Below are 20397 nucleotides of genomic sequence, written 5' to 3' on the forward strand. Positions count from 1 at the left end.
AAATACGACGTGAATTAAAAATTGTATTAATATGTAGTTGAATGAGTTTTGTTAAATTTTGTCAATGGTAAGACGAAATGGAAAATCGAAGAGTAGTTGAAAAAATAGAACATACTGACTTTGAAGCAAGTGATCACAGATTTTGATAAATCTGAAATTTATGAGACGAACTAATCCAATATTTTTTTATGTACACTAATACCTTAACTTGTAAATTACATTAACGTTGTTTAAATTATAACATTTTTATAAATTTAGTCATTTTACCTATAAAAATGTATCACTTGAAAATCAGCGAATACATTTTTGTGCATTGAAATATCTCTCATCCACGCTACTGCCATTGCCCTTAAAATTTTAAATGATTCTGCACATCTACTACTTTCATCGTAACAGGTTTGATTTTGATTTCCAGATATCATATTATCGATTGAAGTTATTTCTGATGCATCGAACGACGTGATGTTACTTGTTCCTTCAATATCCGTAACACGGTGAGACTGAAGTAATGTATTAATTGCTAAACTGTCAATATCTAATTCCACACAAATAGATGAGTACCAGCCTGGTACATTACACACCTCTGAGGAATCTTCCTGGTTCTCTGCCAATAGCCTAAAATAGAAAAAAATTAGATATGAATAAAGTTATTATTTTTACTGTTAAATTTATTTCGGATGTAAGCTGTAATCTTATTCATTACAACAGAAGTAGTCTATTAGCTTTACTGATAAGTATATATTTCTTAAAATATGCGGGCAATTATACATTAATTCTATTCGTACTGGTTTTTTACCGTTTTGGCTAAATTTTAATGGTTTTGAGAAATATTTTATGACCTTTAACTTGACTAGTTTTTGACTTTTGTTGATAATACAAAGGCCTTTGATAATGTTGGATGGGATAAACTAAGGAACATACTGACAACAATGGGTATACCTAATTGCACTCATTGTCGTCAGTATGTAATTCACCTTATTAGCAAAGTGTGTTAAAATAATCTGGCATATATTCCAATGGGACGGATGCCTATTAGACGAATGCACGAATGAAGAAGGGAGTACGTCAAGGACGCTTTTATCTCCCTTATCCGACTGCCATCTACAGTCACTCATTAAATTTTTAAAATAATAAGCTTCTTGCATGTAAACCAAGTAAATATAAAGTATGATCCTGATGCACTTCTGACTTGTTATCATGTTTTTTACTATATATATATATATATATATATATATATATATATATATATATATATATATATATATTGTTATGATGTGTTTTTTGTTTGAATGATGAGCAATGAGTATTTTTAATAATATATAGGGTTTTTATCGCGGTTCTCAAAGAATTAGTTTGTAAGTACTTTTTTAAATTATCTTTATTATAACTATTATGAAACACACATATATCTAACCTAGCCAATGTAAATTTAAAATAAACTATCTTTAAATTGATATTCTTATAAAACTAATTAAATTCTATAGACAATCTAAAATTTAAACAAAACTATCTTCAAAATTGAAATTGTTATGACACTAACTAAATTATATTAACAAAATTTTGTACCTTTCTTTCACTGAATGCCTAAATGAACTGTTTTCTACTATATAGATTCTAATCACCACTGAATGTCTTCGTACTTCAGTTATCCTTGTTTTTTGTGAAATTACTTTTTCCAATTATCAGCTTCTACCACTTTAAGATATAGTTTTCTTCACCAGCATTTATACACCACCAACCAAACCAGCAAACAGCATTTATATTTATTCTTCTTTTCAATATACCAATATCCAATTATTATAAGTTGATTTATACTAATCTCCAATCATAATATAATTTTAATTCCTTCCAATGTCCATCCAATATTCTTCTAATATACTTTTATAATCTTCAATAATTATTTGTGTATAATTATAAATGTGCATTAAATATATGCATAATTTTTAATCTTCATTTAACTCACTATATTAAACAATTGGACTATCTCCAACTAACTTTCATATTTCTTATTAAACTGCTTGACTGACTTACTAAAACTGTGAACAATTGACTTCACTAACTAATCTACTAACTTTCATAATAAACTGCTTGACTTCTGAGTCTAAAAACTGCCATCTTGAATCAAAATCACGGGTATTTATATCTTTTGGATACTCCAGAATCATCTGGTAAGAGATCATGTTCCAATTTGTTCTATCACTTCTATATAGATGTTCTCGAAAAAAATATCTGTTCGATCCACCGCCATAATCATTATTTCGAGAATGTTCGACCGTAAACAATGGTCAAATTCTGCACTCTGGAGAATTCGTTAATGTTCCATTGATAATTTTGTTGACATTTAGGCTTTTCAGATCAGAATAAACATTCAAATTATTAACTAACACTCTAATTTGATAAAATACACATTTCAAACAATATATTATTATAACCCCACTTTATATTCCTTATAATTCTTAATTTGACACTTGGAGTATGTATAGTTGGTTGCCTAGTCACATGGCTCACTTAAACATATCTACCACATTACAATTACTAAAATACAACTTTTTACAATTATTATATGCTAATTTATTAAAAATGCCCTCACATAAATATATTTTTATTAAATTCTCTAGTATATAACTTCTTAAAATAATCAAATACTTTTTTATATCTAAAATTATCTAGTATATAATTTATTTAAAACAACCAAATATCTAATATTATGTAGTATATAACTTATAAATTATTTTCTATAAACCCCAATCGTCACAATATATATATATATATATATATATATATATATATATATATATATATATATATATATATATATATATATATATATATATATATATATCCTACTATCATTTTCGCATCGATACATTATGCTTTTACCATCAATTTAGCATCGTCTTGCAAAGTAGCATCTGTATATCGACGCTACTTTACAAGACCTTAATAACTTTTTTCCTGTACTTATACAAGAATTTTAACCATCTCATTGATTAGAGTTTTGATACCGTGTTGGTATTGTAAAATATCCGCTTTTTCTTTTTATCCCTTACTGAGTTATATAAGTTTATTCCAGAAAATGTTTGAGTCTAAAATGATGGTACAGTGAAAATATTATATATATTTAGTTCAGGGTTTTACCGTTTACTCGCTGCCATTATATACATGAAAATGTATATCCCACTTTCATTATCAATCATTTTAGCATCAGAAATTTGGCATCGCTGTTGAATATAATATTACCCACAACGAAATAGTAAATTTAAGAATATATATTTTTTTTTCATCCACAAATCATTCTGGCATCATGTTTGGTTAAAAGTAACGGGTTATGATATATGATGTCAAAAAGGCCTTAATTATATATCTTCGTTTCTATAAGTCCAAATCTCAAATGACAGGATTTAACCAATTGAAAACAATGAAATCAAAAAATTAAATACAGCAACATGTCAAAAGGGCCGTAGTCACGTATCTTCGGCCCTATTAGTCCAATCGTGACGTATAGTACCTCTAATGATAGGATTTAACATAAAGAATACAATGGGATGGAAAAAACAAATGCAGAACAATGTCAAAAGGGCCTTAGTTGTGTATCTTTAGTTCTATTGGTCCAATCATGACGTGCAGTACCTCAAATTAAAGGATTTAACAAATAAAATACAATGAGGTATAAAAATTAAATGGAGTAGCATGTCAAAATGGCCTTAGTTATGTATCTTCGGTCATATTAGTCCAATCGTGACGTACGATACCTCAAATGATAGCACTTAACCAATAGAATACAATGACAGAAATCAAATACAGCATCACGTCAAAAGGGCCTTAGTTACGTATATTCCTTTTTAGTGGCCCAATCGTGACGTACAGTACCTCAAATGATGGGATTTAATCAATCGAATACAATAAGATAGAAAAATAAAATACATCAGCTTATCAAAAGGGCCTTAGTTATGTATCTGCGGTCCTATTAGTCCAATCGTGATGTTTCGTACCTCAAATGATAGAATTTAACTAATAGAATACAATGAGATATGAAAATTAAATAGAGTAGCCTGGCAAAAGGGCCTTAGTTATTTATCTTCGATCCTATTAGTCCAATCGTGACGTAAAATACCTCAAATGGTACCATTTAACCAATAGAATACTACGACGTAGAAATCAAATAAATCAACACGTCAAAAGGACCTTAGGTATATATCTTTGCTCCTATATATGTTATGTCAAAAGAGCCTTAGTTGCGTATCTCCGGTCCTATAGGTCTAATCATGACATATGGAGCCTAAAATGATAGGATTTAATGGAGATAATACGATGGTGGAGAGAAATTAAACATGGCGGCATCTAATAACACCTTAAACTGGCAGCAATAAAACGAATTAACGTACAGAGGTGTGTGGCATATTACGTGACAGGATTTAGCGAATACCATACGATTACGTCATACATCTCTTTGCATACGTCCACTTTTAGTTAACTACTTAGTATGTATTCAGTACTTTGCTTTACGGTGTTAAGGCATGGGCTCTTAAACAGAAGAATGTTAAAAATCTTGAAAGTGTTGAGATGTGGTGCTACCGCCGTATACTAAAAATAAGTTGGGTGGATAAAATTACAAATGAAGAGGTGATATGAAGAATAAATAACGATCCAGAAGTTATACTGAATATAAAAAAAGAGAAAACTTGAATATTTTGTCCACCTGGTGAGAGGACAAAAGTACACATTCCTACAAAATGTAATGCAAGGAAAAATCCAAAGACGCAGAAATCCAGGTCGTAGAAGAATGTCCTGGATGAGAAATTTAAGAGAGTGGTTTGGCTGTACCACTAACGAATTATTCAAAACAGCAGTAAATAAAATTAGAATCGCCCTAATGATATCCAATCTCCGATAGGAGAGGCACTCAAAGAAGAAGAACGAACTAATATTATGCTGAACTAAATTGCCTGTGTGTTTACTGTGTAATGAATAATAAGTATTCTTTTGGGATTTTTTATGAATTAAATAATTATATCAATATCTCACCACATTGCCAAGGAATATGTTTTTAGTATTTTACAATAGAGAAAAAGTAATACAACGCCAGTATAGAAACTTAAGAAGCCATAGAAAAGGGACATTGTAAAAATAATGACGGCCAACGTCTGAATACAAACACGGCACCTAAAGAAGAAGATGAAGAATCTTTTCTCCAATAAGACATTTAGCAGCCATACCAAAGCAACAAGAAGAGAAAATCTCAAATTCAAATAATTGACAGCATATCAGACAGGGTTACATACATGGTCTTAAAACTAGATCCAAAAACTAAAATAAAGATCGTGCAAGTTTATGCTCCAACTGAAAAAGCAACCGATGAGGAAATAAATTCTTTTTACGAAGACGTTAAAAAGGCTACAGACAACAACAAAGAATTAAAAATAATAATAATGGGAGACTTTAACGCCAAAATTGGAAGTAAGATTGAAGACTCTGAAAGCAAGATTGGAAATTTTGTATTCGGCACAAGAAACACAAGAGGAGAAAAACTCATGGAATTCCTGGAACAAGAAAACATGTATGTTATGAATACCTTCTACAAAAAGAAACCTAACAGAAAGTGGACATGGGTCGCACCTAACGGAACTACCAAAAATGAAATAGACTATTTTCTCTCAAATGACAAAGGAATATTTGAAGACGTCACAACAATAAACAACGTAACAACGGGTAGTGACCATCGTATAGTCAGAGCAAAAATAAATATTAACATGAAAGAAGAGAGAAAAAGGATTTTAAAAAAAAAACAACGAGGATAGATGCCTTTAAACTAAGAACAAATGAAGAGCAATTCCGAGAGGTGTTAGCGGATAAGTTCGAATCTGATCCTTCACATAATCAAGATCAAATTGACGAGATTAATAAAAACCTAAATAAAAACCTTCTCGCAGCAGGACTACAGGTCGCAAAGAAAACAAGGACTAAAGACAAAATAAGCAATGAAACTAAACAGCTAATGACGGAAAGAAGACAACTACTAGCGCAAAACAAACGCCATACTCAAGAATACAAAGAACTTAATAAAACAATTAGAAAAGAACTAAAACGCGACATACAAAAATGGAACGAGAACTTAATAGAGCTAGTCATTGAAAAAAAACAGAGGCTTAAAATGTCTAAGACACGCACTGGGAGTTCAACAAATCATCAAAATTAAAGACGCCAACAATAAGGTAGAGAAGGACAAATATAAAATGACAAATATTGTCGAAGACTTCTACACATCCTTGTACAGCTCGCAAGGCCAGCCTAATGAAACAACAAAGGAGAACGTCAAAAGACAAATAAAAAACGTGGGATCAGAAGTACTACCAAATATAAAGGGATTCGAAATAGAAAGAGCTTTAAAAGAACTAAAAAATAATAAAGCTCCAGGACACGACGGTATAATTGCCGAGCTCTTGAAAACAAGCAAGACAGTACTAAGACAGTACTAATACAGCTATTTAATAGATGTCTCCATAATAGCAAGATCCCTAAAGACAGGAACGAGAGTCTAGTAATACTCTTACACAAAAAAGGGGACAAATGTGATCTACAGAATTATAGACCTATATCGTTACTCAGTCAAGTATACAAACTATTTATGAGAATTATTAACAACCGGTTAACCTAAAAAATGGATAATTACCAACCGGTTGAACAGGCTGGCTTCCGCAAAGGATATACTACATTAGACCATCTGCTGACAATGAGAACTTTGATAGAGAAGGCAAATGAATACCAACTACCCGTATTTCTTGCCTTCGTCGACTATGAAAAGGCGTTTGATAGTATAGAGATGTGGGCCATAGAACAAGCTATTAATAATTGTAGAATAGATTCGACATATAGGCAACTAATACATAATATATATGAAAATGCAACTATGATAGTACAACTAGACGAATATACAAATCCCATCCCCATTAAGAGAGGAGTGAGACAAGGAGACGTAATATCGCCAAAGCTTTTCAACCTAGCCCTAGAAGACGTCTTCAAAACTACAAATTGGTCAACCTATGGCATTAACGTTAATGGCAACAACCACCTCAGATTCGCTGACGACATAGTGATTATAGCGAGCACATTCGAGGAACTGCAAATTATGTTGGGGAATATATCTACCTAGGCCAAATCCTGAGACTTGACAAAGAGAACCAAAGTGCGGAAATTACTAGAAGAGCAAGACTAGCATGGGCAGGATTTGGAAAACTTAGTTGGATACTTAAGAACCGCAAAATACCCCAATACTTGAGGAGCAAAGTGTTCAACCAATGCATCCTTCCTATCATGACATATGGATGTCAAACCTGGACCCTAACCAAGACAAACATGAATAAACTAGCCACAACAGAAAGAACAATGGAAAGAGCAATGTTAGGTATACGACTGTCAGATAAAAAAAGGAACGACTGGGTAAGATCCAAAACAAAAGTCGAGGACATAACAACAAAAATTGCCAAATTTAAATGGAGCTTCGCGGGCCACACTGCTAGACAGAAAGACCAACGTTGGAATACTACAATACAACATTGGAGACCTTACGAAAGTAAACGACCAAGAGGAAGACCACAGATGAGATGGGTTGATGACATTAAAAGAATAGCCGGAACAAATTGGAAATATGTTGCTCAGGATAGAGACCGATGGAAGGAGTTGGAAGAGGCCTATGTCCAAACATGGACGACAGAAGGCTAAGAAGAAGAAGAACACAGCATTTTGTGATGTAACATTATCATCTTTGAGTTGTTTTAATAAGAATAAACTATGAATTATGCTTATCTACAGATATTCAGTGCTTTACCGCACAAATATTATTATGAAGCTGACTTATAAAATGCGATTATCTCGAAAACGGTTGAATTTTGAGGTTACTAACAAGTATACCTTTTCTTTGTAAAAATAATGTATCTTTAATATTTTTTAAAACAAATAGAGCTAACTTAAAGAGCAAAAAACTTAAGTGCAAATTTACGCCACATATGTGGCATATATGACGCATAATATTTTTTTAAATTTCAACTTTAACGCCCTGTATCTTTCTTAACACGTTGCTTTCCTTCTCGGTCTATGTGACCGAAAAAATTGCTCTGCACGCCAGCGAGGTCTATTTGACCGAGAATTTTGATGTAACTGTGATGCCGTCTCGGTGACTATGGCGTGAACGGAAAGTATTACAAAATCCTCTACGGCAGGCAACGTGTTAATATCAACATTTTATCAAAACAAGTTGACTTAAATCGTAATATTTTAAAGTGCAAAATCTACGGTTTCTTTTTGTACAATTACTTAAGGACCACCCTGTATAAGCTGAGTAGTTAGTTGAGTTTATTTTAGATTCTATATTCATGAGATTTCTCTAAAGCCATTTATATTATTATATGATGATGATAAACCTATTGTCTAAATAGGAGAAGTATCCAATAAAGATATATATATATATATATATATATATATATATATATATATATATATATATATATATATATATATATATATATATATATATATATATATATATATATATATAAAGAAATAACTCATTATTTCCGGAAAAAATATTTTTTCTACTTTTCTGTCCCTGTCCTTTTAGGTTTGAATTCATTGTGTGTATTTTCTATTATATTTAAATCCTTTGAGACATTATCATCTTTGAGTTATTTTAATAAGAATAAACTATGAATTATGCTTATATTTTGTTGATACATTAGCAGGTGGCTCTACTAGAAACATAATATTGAATTATTTTAATATAATATAATTTATTTAAAATAAATAAATAATAAAATTACTTTATTAAATGTTAAAAATATTATTTAAAAATATAGAAAATATGGTATGAAGCTCCGCGTTAGTCTACAGTGCTAGCTACTGTACCTACCACCTTTTGTGAAGGCAGTTTTGATGCCAATAGGCAATCCCAATGCATTACGGGAAATTTTAACATGAATATTGCGAATGCTTTTGATAACTAAAAATAAGTCTTGTTTCGATTAATCAGTAATTTTGTAATATCTAGTTTATTTTGGTTTATTAAAGAAAAGCAGAAAATGCCGAGACATAATAATTTATCTAATATAGATATGAGAATATTTAAAAAGATACCCAAACAGGCTACAACCTAATCACCAAACCTTTAAACATCTCTTTCGGAATTTAGGAGAAAGTGGTTCATTTCGTCCTAAACGTTACAACTTAGGCCGACCGAAAATCATTACGCCTGATCAGGAAGATGAAATAATGGTTCCTGTTGACGATGCGTAAGCATTTTCATCCCTCCCATTTTAAACTTGTGCAAAATCTATTGTCAGCAGATTTACCTATTTTAACATGTAGATTTGCAAATGATATCCGAAACAGGTAAAATATTGACCACTCTTTCGTCGATAGAATATTTTTACGAACGAAGCTACATTTACACACCACGGTCTTTTTAATTTAAAGAAAAATCATTTCTCATATCCTCATATTAAGAGAGAAAGGCAACCTGAATTTTAAATAGACGTATGGTTTGGAACCATTGGTAATTATTTTTTACAGACATGCGAATTACCTTGTACCTAAGTACCTAATTTGTTTGACGAACTGTCATCAAACTTAAGTAGAAATATGTGGTTTATGCAAAATGGTACACCACCACATTATAGAGAGAGAGAGCACTGAGAACATACTTAAATACCAACTTTCCTTAACGTTGGTAGTCATATTCCTTAGTCATGTGGTGAGATATTAATATAATTATTTAATTCATAAAAAAAACCCAAAAGAGTACTTATTATATTATACTTATCATCATCATCATCATAAGTGGCTCGACAATCCGTTGTGGATCTTGGCCTGCTCACAAAGAAGTCGCCACTCCTGTCGATTCCTGGCAACTTCCCTCTATCTTCTAACCCCTAGAATCTGTAGGTCTTCTTCCACATCATCAATCCATCTCATTCGTGGTCGTCCTCTGCTTCTTGTGCCCTCTGGTTGTGAAAATGTTAATCTCTTCGTGTATTCGTGATCTGACATCCTAGCAATGTGTCCAGCCCATCTAAGTCTCTGCACTTTAACGAATTTCACAATATCTGGATCGGTGTATAACTGATACAGTTCAAAGTTGTATCTTCGACGCCATAGCCCATTTTCATTTACGGCCCCAAAAATCTTTTTAAGAATTTTTCTCTCAAAAATACCAAGAAGTCTTTTATCATTTTGAGATAAGATCCACGTTTCAGCCCCATATATCAAAACTGGTCTTATTAAGGTCCTGTATATATTAAGCTTTAGTGCACGTTTTATATTTTTATTTTTTAAATGTCTCCGGAGGCCGTGAACAGTTCTGTTTGCTATTGCTATGCGTCTTTTTATTTCGTCGCTTGTCGTGTTTGTTGCGTTTACTAGCGATCCAAGATATGTAAATTCTTTGACTTGCTCAAACGTATGGTTGTTAATTTGAATTATTTCTTGGATATTTCGAGGGTTTTTAGAAACCAACATATATTTGGTTTTTTCCTCGTTTACCACAAGTCCTAATTCACTTGCTGCGTCCGCAAACCTTGTAAAACACTGCACCATGTCTCTCATACTTCTGCCCACTATAACTATATCGTCAGCGAATGCGAGAATTTGCGTCGATCTATTAAAAATAGTTCCATTCATTCTAATATTTAATTGTCTGATTGCCTTTTCCAAGGCAATATTAAAGAGCAGACACGCCAACGCGTCCCCCTGTCTTAGACCATTATTAATGTCAAAGAACGTAGAGTTTTCTCCTTCAATTCTAACGCATGAGCTTACGTTTTGCATTGTTAGGTGGGTCAACTTAACTAACTTAGGTGGGATCCCAAAGTCTATCATTGCATTATATAATGCAGTTCTTTTCACACTGTCATAGGCTGCTTTGAAGTCAACGAAGAGATGGTGTGTTTCTATGTTATATTCTAGTGACTTTTCTAGAATCTGCCTATGTGCTTGAATTTGATGTGTAGTTGACTTTCCAGCAGTAAATCCGCATTGATATTGACCAACAATATCCTTTGTAAAATGTTTAAGTCTTTCAGATAATACATTGCCGAAGATCTTATACGCAGATGCTAACAGAGTAATGCCTCTATAGTTCTTACACTCCAGTTGATCCCCCTTTTTATGCAATGGACATATTATTCCCTTCAGCCACTCTTCTGGTACCCGTTCATTCTGCCATATAAGTACTATTAGTTTATGGATTGCTGCAAAAATATTATACTTATTATATTATATTAATCCAGATTTAGCCATACGGCTCACTCCCTCTAAGGGGAAAATTCACTCATCCCAGATACCTGCGGTATCAAAAGGATTGAGGTTTGGTGGGACTCTTTCCGTGTTATCGAGCCCTAGGTGACTTGGTATGCTGGAGTATCTCTGGACGTTGAGAGAAGTACAGCTTTCTGCATGGTCTTGTAGAGATGTTCATTCAAACCTAGCTTTCTTATGTTTTCTAGGTTCTTCGGAATGACTACAGTAGTAGAGAGAATAATAGGTATTTTTGGTCTGGGTACTTTCCATTCTCCACTGTCTTCGTATTTGAATTTTTCGATCCCTCTACTTAGCGATCTTTTCGTTTTGTTTAACACGAAGATTATTGTTGTTGGGTATCGCCACATCAATTAGTGTTGTTTGTCTCTTTAGTTTATTAACTAGTATGAGATCTGGTCCATTATGTGCCACTGATTGGTCTGTGAGCACAGTGCGGTCCCAGTATAGCTTGTAGTTATCATTCTCAAGTATACTTTCAGGAACGTATTGATAATATGGGAGATGGTATGTTTGGAGAAGTCCCAGTTTGATGGCTATCTCTTGATGAAGGATCTTTTCTACTGAGTCGTGCCGTTCCTTATATTCAGTTGCAGCAAATGCCTGGCAGCCCCCGGTAAGGTGTTGGATGGTTTCTTGAGCTTGACATCCATATCGGCATTTGTCATTTTGGATCTGAGGGTCTTTGACGATATATTTCAGGTAATTTTTGGTTGGTATAACCTGATCCTAAATGGCGAGTAATGAACCCTCTGTTTCGGGGATTTGTAAAATGCCATTATCTTGAAAACTGTTGGGTTTTGAAGTTATTGACAAGTATACCTATATACAAGTATTTTTGTGGTAAAATAATGTATCTTTAATATTTTTTATCACAAATACCGGTAGCATAAAGACAAAAAAGTTAAATGCAAATTTATGCCACATATGTGGAATATGTGCATATGAATATGCGACCTCTATCAGCTACATCAAAGTATTCATCAAATTATAATTTCTCATAGTCAATAGTACTCAGTTGTAAATTTTTATACATAAATGTTCACAAACGAAAAATAAAATTTTAAATTTCTAGTTTAACACTCTGTATCTTTCTTAATATCAACATTTTTATAAGCAATTTGGCTTAAATCGTAATATTTTAAAGAGTAGAATCTATGGTTTCTTTTTGTACAATTACTTAAGGATCACCCTATATATATATATATATATATATATATATATATATATATATATATATATATATATGTTAATGTGTCGTTAACTTCTATTCATTGTACCCGCACTATCCACTTGTTATATTTATACAAAAGATTATTTATGACTAAGATTAATTGGTTAATTCCAGGCAGTTCGGAGTATTTTTACTCTGAAATATTGATTTCATCGTACATTTAATATTCTTTTTCTCTTCAATTTGGAATACCAAAACAATATATATATATATATATATATATATATATATATATATATATATATATATATATATATATATATATATATGAAATATATATATGAAAATTACTTAGTTCTCGGGAAGAACCGCGTTGAGAATTTATTACTCGACGTTTCGGCACCCATTTTGGAGCCATTATCAAGAGTGATACGGTTCGTTTCGAGTTCGGGGAATTTTTATACTTGCTGTATGCGCGGGAACGATATGCGCTGACGTGGTCTGAACTGACGTGGCCTGAGCGGTGTGGGCGGGAGGTCTCTGAAGCAGGGGCCGCCTGCTATATATATATATATATATATATATATATATATATATATATATATATATATATATATAGGGATGAGTGCCTTAAGAACAGGCAAAATAACGCAGAAGATAGAAAACATAATACGTTGTGAAATAAAAAGAGATGCAAGTAGTAGAGGTGAGAAATTATCGATATAAACCTATAATTTACTTTACATTACATTAGATCTATCGAAAGTTTCCCACCTTTAGACGTTAGCTTATGAGCTGGTTGAATTCAGTCATAGTAATACTTATCACGTAATGTAATTAAAAACAGTTTAAGTACGAGTATGTTTTTATCCAAAATTAAAGTATTGGTCAATAATAAACTGTAATTTGAGACGTCGCATACACTCTTCTCAATACAGAATTATCATAGTTATTCTGTATTCGTCAACACAGAATTAATAATCAAATTACTACTAATTAAACTGTTTACTTACATTTGCTTTATTGCCTTCAATCAGTTTTTACTTTATGCGAAATTTAAAAAATGTTAATGTTCGACGTCATACTTGTAATATTATGACTGAAGTCAACTAGCTGATTAGCTAACGTCTAAAGGTAGGAAACTATCGATAGTCCTAATGTAATGTAATGTAAATTAGAGGTTTCTATTGATAATTTCCCACCTCTACTACTTTCATCTCTTTTTATTTCACAACGTATTATGTTTTCTATCTTTTGCGTTATTTTGCCGGTTCTTAAGGCACTCATCACTGTATATATGCCACGCTATATACATTATATGTACTATACGTCTAACGTTGTTTGATTTGATGTGTCATGCTAGGATTCGGCTAGTTGTTTATTTTGTACTAAGTCAGAGGCCTTCTTAAGGTTAATAAAGCAAATTTACCATACGGTGTGTCTATTATCAGCCACAGTGTCATGTGATATCTCGTATGTCGCTATACGTTCATAATAACGAATATGCTGTGTAGTGCACTTTTAGATAGTTGCCTTGTTTATTTTTTTTTATCTTAATATATATCTTAATATATTTGTTATATCCTCCGCTTTTATTTGCTACGTCGCATGTTAGGATTCATCAAGTCAATAAATCAAAATTTGTCTAATAGTTGATATATTTTCATCCATAGTGCCCTATGATATCTTGTATGTCGCTATACGTTTATTAATAATGAAGATACTGTGTAGTGTCTTTTTGGTAGTATTTTGTTTTTTTATTTAAATATATTCGTTATATCCTCCGCTTTCATTTAATGCAACACACGCTCCAATGTGTGTTTTTTCTGTTAATATATTCGCTACCCACTGTTCTTTCCAATTATGTATTATACGCCACGATCCAAGTAACTATTCTAACCACACCACAAAACGCTCTAAAGATATTTTGCTTAATAAAGATCTTGATCAAGTAGTAAAATTTCCAAGTAAAAGATATTTAAATCATCAATTAACCAACCTATCGTTTCAAAAAAAAAATATGATTGACTCATAGGTTGAAATGTCAGTTGGTAGTTCAGAATTGTTTTCTTTCCAAGGTGGCGCTAGGAGTTTAAATCTAAACTAACATAAAGGTTTAAATTATTTTGTTTATTAAATCTTTCTTTAAAATTACAGTAATCAATATTATTAATATTATATTAATATGTAATTAATATTATTAATTAAACTTCTCGTTTCAAGAACAAAATACTATTGAAATGCTAAGTGGTAGTTCAGATTTCTTTTCTAGGTGGCGCTAGGACCTATCTTATTTAATTTAGTTATTTTATTTAATTTTAATTAATTTTATTTAGGGTTACTTAATTTTATTTCATTTTTAATAAGTGTAAATGTATGTAAATCTCACCTTACAATTCCAGTAACCTATATTTTTAGTAATTTTATGAAACAATTAATTACTGATGAAGTAGTAAACTTACCGAGTAAGGATATTTGAATCATCAATATGAAGAATGATTTACCAATAAATCAACCGTATCGTTTCAAGAATAAAATATGATTGAAATGTCAGATTTTGGTAGTTCAAATTTCTTTCCTAGGCGGCACAGTGTGACTTGTCGTTCTAACCTTAGCTAAAGTAGAAACCCTCAATTCAGAAGAGTGATATCATAGTTTAAACGCGGAATATCCTCAAATTTAAATGTACACAGCGGCCCTCGAAAACTACCTGTTTTCTCGATTGCAATTTGCGTTTCCTCATAAGAAATTACAGAATATATAAAGTAGTATATTTATTTGTGCTTCTCTATAGAAAAACTGACCAGGAGTTGTCGTACAGTGTAGCCAAATCTTGTTCACAAGTAGTAATTATGGTCATACAAAACCTGTATTCTTCCACGCAGCGATTATTACCGTCATAAAAATACCAAAAAACATGATTTTTTCAATAGTAAAAATTAAGCACAAAATTGTAATAAAATAAATTTTATTTATATGTTCCGTTTCGTTACGTATTTAAATTTATAAAATAAAAATCGATTTTTTTAAAACATTATTTTTCAATCGTTTGGCAATGTTGGAATTAGCGAGGGAACTCGGTTTTACAATTCGGATCCAGACATGCAGTAAAACTAGTTTTTATTATTTTTTGCCGAAGAAATGAACGAAGAAAACATTGGTGTTTCTATGGGTAAATAGTGCATGTGTTTTTGTGAGTATATTTTATGTGATAAGTTTGTAAACTTATTGTTGTCAATACTGTTTTATCAATACTGTATTGTAGTATTGATAAAACGTGTTATTGATAATAAGAGTGTTATAGTTTGTCGTTTTATAGTAAATATTTAGTTATATTCTTTGAAATTATTGTATATATAGTATATATCCAGATTATTGAAATACAATGGACGAAAAACCGAGTTGTTCCAAGAGAAGACAGCAAAATTCTGATGTTGATTCCAAGAATGAAAAGCCGCAAAAGACACGGAAAATGTTAACGTCCGAAGAGAAGGTAATGATACGAAACGTTTATGAAGGAATTGTCGGCAGAAAAATGGCATTAAACGTTAGCCAAGCGGTCGACATTTGTAGCAGTTTAACAAAAGTATCCGTTAGCTGTATTTATCGTGTACTTAAAAATACATCGGAAAATAAAAAGCAAGAAAAAGGTAAAACTAGAGGTAGGAAAAGCATTGTTTTGGATGACGAGACAAGGAATATTATACGTCGAAAAATTCATTCATTTTATTTTCGGAGTGAAATTCCAACACTGAAAAAAATTTCTCAAGAGCTCGAAAATGATGACTCTTTACCCAAGATATCTCGTAGGGTCTTAATCAGGACCATGCACGAAATGAACTTTCGATACGTAAAACGCAACAGAAAAAGTATGCTATTAGAAAAAAATGAAATTATTCTGTGGAGAAGAAAATATTTAGAAGAAATACGAAAAATTCGCAGCACTGGATGCAAAATATATTATTTGGATGAAACCTGGATTAACCAAGGTTGGAAAAGGTCATACAGTTGGAAAAGTTTGGCAAGATTTAAATGTCAAAAGTAAACGCGAAGCATTTATAGAAGGCTGATATACAGGATTAAAAGCTCCATCAGGAAAGGGACGGCGTTTAATCGTCACCCATATAGGAAGTGATACAGGGTTTCTTGATGATGGTTTTCTTCAATTTGAGTCGAAAAAACAGGTGATTATTAAAGAAATTGAAAGGGAGGATTCAACAATGGCTTACAGAAAAGGGGATTGCATACGAAGAATCAATGCTCAAAATTTAGCTCCTTGACATTGCACGGTTAAGGAAAATTGAATATCTTAAATATGCTGTAGATGAAACTGCAAAAGATTATGGTGTCAAAGTTCTGCGTCTACCACCTTATCATTGCGAACTTAATCCCATTGAACTTATCTGGGAGCAAGTGAAAGGAGAAGTAGCACGCAATAACAAAACGTTCAAATTAAACGAAATTAAGAAACTTTTGATTCAAGTAATCCTCCATGTAACTCCAGAGAAATGGGCTAAATGTATAGGCCACATAATTAAAGAAGAACATCGTATGTGGGAACTTGACACTTATATAAAAGTTTTACTAGAGCCAATTATAATTACACCAGGTGGTGAAGATAATGACAGCGATAGCAGCACTGCATCTTCAGGTTTAGACAGCGAATAATATTTTCTAATAGTTTAATAAGAACATCAGCATAAAAAAACCAAAAACAAAAAAAAAACGAGAAGAACATAGTAAGTGTGTATAGTGTTTGTGTTTAAACACATCAAACATTATTTTTATTTTGTTTTTATAGAATTTTATTTTGTTTTATAGGATTTTATTTTGTTTTGTTTTATACTGTTTAAGTGTTTTGTTCATTTTATTTAATAAGACAATATGGCTCTTGGCGAACACCCATTTAAAAAAAGTATCGCGCCCCAAGACATACCTCTGGGGTGGTGTGGAAACTGTCTTAAAATTTGTTTTAAAAAAATTTCATTGTGTAACTCTTTAAAGGACGGGTCACGTCAGAAGACGTTTTAGCGTAACTTCCGCGACAGCCGGTTGGTATCAGTAAACTTTCTGCAAAATTACTTCTTTTTTATAGCTTTTTGTTTGTGGCATTCTGTATTTTTAGGGGAATGTAGGGAATGAGCCACAAAATATTTATTCATATGTTTATTTATTGACGTTTCTATCTCTATATCCAGAGACCGTTTTCAATTATACAAATGATAGTACTATTTATTTTCTATGGCTTTTCGCTTGTCGTTCTGTATTTTTAGAAATGATGTTGGGAATAAGCCACAATATATTTATTCAAATGTTTTTAATTTACAGACGTTTCGATCTTTATAAAGAGACCGTTTTCAAACATACAAATGACAGATATATTTATTTTTCTATAGCTGCTTGTTTGTGGCATTCTGTATTTTTAGGGAGAAGGTTGGACATAAGCCACAATATATCTATTTACATGTTTAATACATTGACGTTTCGATCTCTATTCCGTTTTTAAAGATAGAAAAAAAAAATAAACAATATAAGATTATAAAAATATATAATAATAAACAAATAAAATAAATATAACTATCATTTATATCTTTGAAAGCGGACTTTGGATATAGAGATCGAAACGTTAGTAAAAACTTGTAAATAAATATATTGTGGCCTATTTCGAACATTAATATTTGAAAAAAAAAATATAATTAACGTTAAAATAAAAGTAAGTTTACGTCACTGGATTTCCAAACAGCTTTCCGCATTTCTGGGCCTTTAAACGATGACTCACTCTCTCAAATAGTGAAATTATACCATAGATTATTTAACATATATTCAGATTTAATAATGCGCAGAGTTTTGGATGATTGGGAGAGAAGAGTAAACCTAGGCAATGTCAAGATATCTAACTTGCGTTTCGCGGACGACACTACACTTCTAACCTCTACTCCAGAAGAAATTACTAACTTATTAAAAAAAACTCAAGGTAGAAAGTGCTAAGTTTGGACTCGTGGTTAACTACAACAAAAACAAAATCATGGTTATTGATCGCTAACAACAGTTTCCTGAAACCAGAACTATTGCGGGATGCGAGATAGTCTCCTCTATTCGAAATTCGAAGACACATACAACTAGCAAGAGTTGCAGCAATGGCTGAACTAAATGAGTATGACGTGATCTTCACATTACTCTGCTCTGAAAAAAAGAAGAGACTCGTCAAAGAATCAGATAGACGACGCATAAACGCTTTCGAAATGTGGACATGGAGACGACTGCTTCGAATTCCATGGACTGCAGGCCGCACGAATTTCTCGGTTCTAGATGAAGTTAAACCCAAGCGTCTCTCTAGTATTCTTTATTCTAGGAATTTAAAGTTCTTTGGTCATATCCATCAAAGTGATCACAAAATGGAGCGGTTGGTGATTCAAGGAAATTCAAGGAAGTCAACACCAACGCGGCAGATCTCCACAGCGATGGGCAAACATTACGAAAAAGCTTCTCAACAAACAGTAGGGGAGACCGGTGCATACAGGACAGCAATAGTGTCCATACAAGTTAACCGTTTGTATGATTTTTAAATGAAGTCATGGACAAATTCAGATTTACAGCTGATAATATAAATATATAATTTTGACGAATCGGGAGTCAGTAAAGTACAGTAACATATTAGCTAAGAAAGGTCAGAAACAAGTCGATCGAATTGTAAGTGCTGAAAGAGGTTCCAATATAAGAGTGGGATGCGCAGTATCAGCTTCAGGAAATTATATTCCGCCGTTTTTTCTATCCCCTCGTAAAATAATGTCACCTCTTCTAATGAAAGGAGCACTTGCTGGTGTTGTAGGCTACACAAATAAGTGGTTGGACGGACAAAGACCATTTTCTCATATATCTCGATCATTTTATCAAATTCGCAAAACCTACTCGGGAATATTGAGTTCGGGAATAAAAGTTCTGCTAATCTTGGACGGCCATATTAGTCACAGACAGCTGGAAGCTGTCTTGAAAGCTAGAGAAAACATAACTCTTTTAACACGTTAAACGCTACGAGAAGCAAGTGTGCATCTCAAACACTGAACTTCTGAAGCCACGAGAAGCATCGTTGCTTCACAATTCCCATTCATTTACATGCAACACATTTTCTCTGACAAACTCTTTTATATATTTAGCCTGCATTTTTAGGATACTAGTGTGTAGCAATAAAATAGTATATTATTATATAGCTTAAAACTTAATTTTATTTATATATAACGTAAACAACTGTTTTTTAATGCAAAAGATCAGTTAATGTCTTTTATTAGCAATTAGCAAATTAGCAATATATGTTTCTAGTTAAGAAATAAATGAAAAAATATAATATGTGGGTACAAATAACTATAGATTACATGAATGCACCTGAAACGAGAAAAGGGAGTACTAGTCTATGCAAATTTTTTATCATCTGCTAAATTTTTTGCATAACAAATGACACATCTTCTGGCCGAACTTTGCTTGTCCTTTATATGGTGACCTTCACGAACATATAGCATCTGTTGCTCTGGATTAATTAGTCTACCAGTTGACAAACCAACTCTTCCTTGAAAGGTGTGATGGACATGTTACTGTTGGTTACTTTTTGGTAAATACCATCTCGCTAATTTTCGTAATGTTGTAGAGTAAGACTTTAGTTGGTCGGATATATCTATAAATCCTTTCTTTGATTGACGTCTACTTAAATTCCTCCCCTTTGATGGACGTCTACCATTTCAGGAGTAAGGTTTGTACTCGGCATAAGCACTTCGTGTTTATTTTTTCACTTAGTTACTACTACACCTGTGTTACTCTCCATCCCAATAATCTTCTCTTTCTTTAATTTTGCACCTGTCACTTCTTTCAGATTAAATTTTCTGATTTGCCTCAAAGTTCCCACCAAATTCGTATTTTTGTAACGTAAC

The 20397-nt window shown here is 32.3% G+C and overlaps 1 protein-coding gene across 1 annotated transcript in view; it reads right to left on the bottom strand.

Moving 5' to 3' along the window:
- PolE1 (DNA polymerase epsilon catalytic subunit 1) overlaps positions 1–20397 on the bottom strand; it is a 323060-nt gene that overhangs the window by 60269 nt on the left and 242394 nt on the right. Inside the window, exon 22 of the mRNA XM_072529917.1 lies at positions 268–615. Coding sequence (XP_072386018.1) covers positions 268–615 — 348 coding nt within the window. The remainder of the gene's footprint in view (positions 1–267; positions 616–20397) is intronic.

The sequence above is a fragment of the Diabrotica undecimpunctata genome, chromosome 4, assembly GCF_040954645.1.
Source record: "Diabrotica undecimpunctata isolate CICGRU chromosome 4, icDiaUnde3, whole genome shotgun sequence".
NCBI lineage: Eukaryota > Metazoa > Arthropoda > Insecta > Coleoptera > Chrysomelidae > Diabrotica > Diabrotica undecimpunctata.